The sequence below is a fragment of the Peromyscus eremicus genome, chromosome X (assembly GCF_949786415.1).
Source record: "Peromyscus eremicus chromosome X, PerEre_H2_v1, whole genome shotgun sequence".
Lineage (NCBI taxonomy): Eukaryota > Metazoa > Chordata > Mammalia > Rodentia > Cricetidae > Peromyscus > Peromyscus eremicus.
The window spans coordinates 4,377,959-4,381,932 of record NC_081439.1 but is presented as its reverse complement, the minus strand read 5'-3'; the positions used below and the strand labels follow the sequence as shown (position 1 = coordinate 4,381,932).

Below are 3,974 nucleotides of genomic sequence, written 5' to 3'. Positions count from 1 at the left end.
ATGTGTGTTTCTGCACCACATGCATGCTTGATGTCTGAAGTGGCCAGAAGAGTGCATAAGATCCCTTGGAACCAGACTTACTGATGGTTGTGTACCATATGTAAACTCTGGGAATTGAACCTAGGGTCCTCTGCAAGAGAAACAAGTGTTCTTTACCACTGAGCTATCTCTTCAGCTTTGAGAACCTCTTTAAATTGTTTTTTGCTTTGTGTCTGAGTGTGTATGTGTGTGTGTGTGTGTGTGTGTGTGTGTGTGTGTGTGTGTGCATGTGTACAGAGGTTCTCCTATGCAGGTCAGAGGACAACTTATGGGAGTCTGTTCTCTCCTTCCACCATATGTGTCCCAGTAAGGCTACTTCATGTCTTCAGGGTTGGAGGACTTCAGGCTTGAAAGCTAGCAATTTTACCCATTGATACATCTCTCTAGGCTTGAAATCCTCTTTTGAAAGTAACCTCCTGGTACATATGAGAATTAATTTCACCTAATGAAACTGAGACAAGCAAAGCTTACTGTCTTAAAATCAACATATTGACATCTCCAAACATTAGGAGTCACTTTTCTGTGGCTTAAAATACACCTAACTTTGAAAATTACCTCCAAATTCTGTCATCTTCATTTTTGTCTTATACACATTTCTGTCTCAAATAGAAACACTCTGAATAAGATACTAGGATAGCATTAAAAATATGAGATGCCTTTAAGAAGTCTCTTAATGTATAGATTCAGCAAAATTTTTAAAAATGGAGAGTGGATTATTTTGTCCTTTATCTGTTTTAAACATTACTTCTGAAGGTTTTTTTAAATATTATTCCAGATTCCATGCATATTTTATTTGTTGTGATGGTTAATCTTGATTGTCAGCTTGACTGGATTTAGAATCACCTAGGAGACAATCTTCTGAATGTGTTTCTAGAAAGATTTAAATCAAGAAAGAAAACAAAGCCTGAACGTGGGTGGCACCATTCCATGGGCTGAGGTTCTAGACTGATTGAAAAGAAGAAATGAGCCGATGGCCAGCATTAATCTCTCTCTGTTTCCTGACTACAGACACAGGTGTCCAGATACCTCATGCTCCTGCCACCATGACTCCTCCCAGAATGAACCACACCCTCAAGCACTGATCCAGCATAAACCATTTTGTCAAGTTCTTTTCTCAGGTGTTTTGCAGCAGATATTTATCAGGGAGAACACATTGGAAGTGAGTATACATTGTATTCTTTATAATTGTTTCTTGAATAATATCTAACATCTTCCATTATAAGAATTGACTACAACTAGGTAAGATACATTCTTCCATATTTGTTGATAAATATTTGCAATGGAGTGGCATTTAAAATTCTAATAATATATTTTCCTAAAATATTCCAATTGCCAGGTTATGTATGAGATACTACAAGTGTATGTGAGTCAGAGTTTAATTAATGATTTATGAATAATCATCATTTAATTGCCTGGATTATCATCAGTTTAAATTTAATGAAAATTCTTTGTGCCAGAAGTTTTATATGAATATGGAAGTGGATATTTTTCTTCTGATTTGCTCAACTTGATTATTTGAGATGAGTTTTTGTGGTAGTTTGAGTGAAAATGACCCCCATGAAAAATTTTTTTCATACAATATATTCTGATGATGTTTTCCCCTTCTCCCAGATCCTCCTCATCTCTCCACCCATCCCACTCCATGCCCTTTCTTTCTTTTTCTTTTTAGAATTAAAAAAAAATACAAGAAACATACACACATAAACCATAAAAACACAAAATTGGAAACCATAACATACAAGCAAAACACCAGTAAGACAAAACAAAACAAAATGCCTAGACAAAGCAATACAAGACAAAAAGTTTACAAAAATACCACTGAGTTCACTTTGTTTTGGCCATCTACTTATGGGCAAACCACTTAAAGTTTGGTTAACATACCCAGTGAGACTCCATTGGAGAAAATAAATCTTTCCTTTATAAGCAGATGTCAATTGCAGAAAGCTTTTTGGTTAGGAATGAAAATCTGTGTCCACATTCCCCTCTCGACACTGGGATCCTGTGTGGCTTGAATCTGTACAGGCCTTGTGCATGCTTCAGTCTCTGGGTTCATATATGCACCAGTCTTGTTGTGTCTGGAAGATACTGTTTCCTTGGAGTCATTCATCAGAAGCCGCAGACTTCTCCAGGTTGTTGGTATCCCCAGCGTGATACCCTCACCATTCTTGGTCAGAGCCTTCCAGGAGACAGACTAGACAGAGCCATGACTCCTAGGGCTTGTCATCTTCCACCTACTGTGCCTACTTCTCACATGCTTCTCATCCCAGAGTTACAAACTACAGACTGGACACTTTCTGTGCCAAGTAGTGTTAGTCTATTGTGCTGAGTACATCAATGAAGTGGCTGCAATGAATTGGAGATTGTTTGCAAAATATCAGTATTTCGATTTCCAGGGGAAGTTCATTTCTATCATGTTCTCAGCACCATTGCTGTTCAATGCCGTGGTCATTGTGATTATGTGGGTACAGAAGACTTTGAATGTGATGTCTGACCTAAAGAACTTGCAAGAAAAGAGAAAGGAGAGGAAAAGGAGAAGAAAAAAAAAAGAATCCTCACTGTTGCTATGGACATTGTCCACTGACTTGGTTGTTTCCAGTTGTAAGCCGCACATGGCCCAGATGTCCTCTGTCAGCTGACTCATGGTTTGGAAAATTATTTTATATTTTACACCCTCAAAGATTGAGGCCTCACTAAAGCTGTTTCTTAAAAGAACTAATGATGTCACCTGGACCCACATTTGCATGGTGGGAGCTCTCTGGTTCAGCCACAGGAAGAGTTTCACACAGCTTTTCACAATTTGCTGGTAGACCTTATTATATAACTAGAGGTCACTCAATTTTGAGTGTGGAAACTGAGAAATAAACAGTGCCATCCTGCTGTGGCACCACTACCTGCTCACTCTTCTGTTTCTAGCCTGTAGTGGTCGCTCTCAGTTAGGATGATTTTGTTCCCCCAGAGACTTTGGTGACATTTGTAACCACAGATGGGCATGGCACTTGTGTCTGTTGGGTAGAGACTAAGATGCTGAAATCCTACAGGGCACAGGAGAGCCCCATCATGGAGTATTCTGTATATAATGTCAGCAGTACCCAGGCTGAGGGAACTGCAGTACCCAGGCTGAGGGAACTGTGGGACAGGTCTGGAAAAGAATGCAGTATATAAGTTCCCATGTAGCTAAGTCCTCTAAAGAATCAAGTTGGGGCTATGCCACTGAAAATGTTTTGTTTGAAAATACTAGGCTAGAATGGGAGCTGTAAAGTCAAGACTCCATGGAAAATAGTATGTCAAATGAACCATTTGGTTTTGTTTTTTCTGGGTACAAAATTATAAAGACTTGCATACTCAGTAAATGACTTAGTTGTTTCTACACAGACTGTGACAAGTACAGACCAATACTTCCTGAGTGTCACATCTTGTGCAGTTGGGGGTTGGAGGGCACAGAGAAGGGCATATTGCTTCTGTTTTCTCAGATATCCTTAGTTTCTATGGAATCTAGAGCAATAAATCTCCAGAAATTACAAATGACTGGAGACTCAGACTTAGGAACAGTATTTAGTACTGGGAATTCTATAGACTCTTAGCTTTAGTTGAGAGAAATAATTTGTGAATTATTTTCTTTATTTAGTAGAAATTTTTTTCTTCCTAAGTGAAGCATTATTCAAAGTTCAAAAATAAAATCTAGATAAAAGTATTCAAAAGGTTAAAAGTAGACCATTTGATACATTACAGTTATGTTCTGAAACCCAGATATGTAGTTTTAAATGTTTGTGCACTTTGGGCTCTTAGTAGAAAGCCTACTGACTGAATTGTTAGAAAGCCTACTGATTGAATTGTGACAACCTGATAAACCTAAGGTGTGAGTTTGTAGCTCCTTCGTGAAGCCACTGCAGCACTTAACCTGAATTGTGTTCTCAATTTCTTGATTTGTTCCACTT

General features: G+C 38.3%; 1 protein-coding gene across 1 annotated transcript in view; it reads left to right on the top strand.

The window, feature by feature from the left end:
* Positions 1 to 2,675, top strand: part of LOC131899656 (transmembrane protein 18-like) — a 34,957-nt gene extending 32,282 nt beyond the window's left edge. Inside the window, 1 exon segment of the mRNA XM_059251149.1 lies at positions 2,122 to 2,675. Coding sequence (XP_059107132.1) covers positions 2,122 to 2,675 — 554 coding nt within the window.
* The last annotated feature ends 1,299 nt before the right edge of the window (positions 2,676 to 3,974 follow it).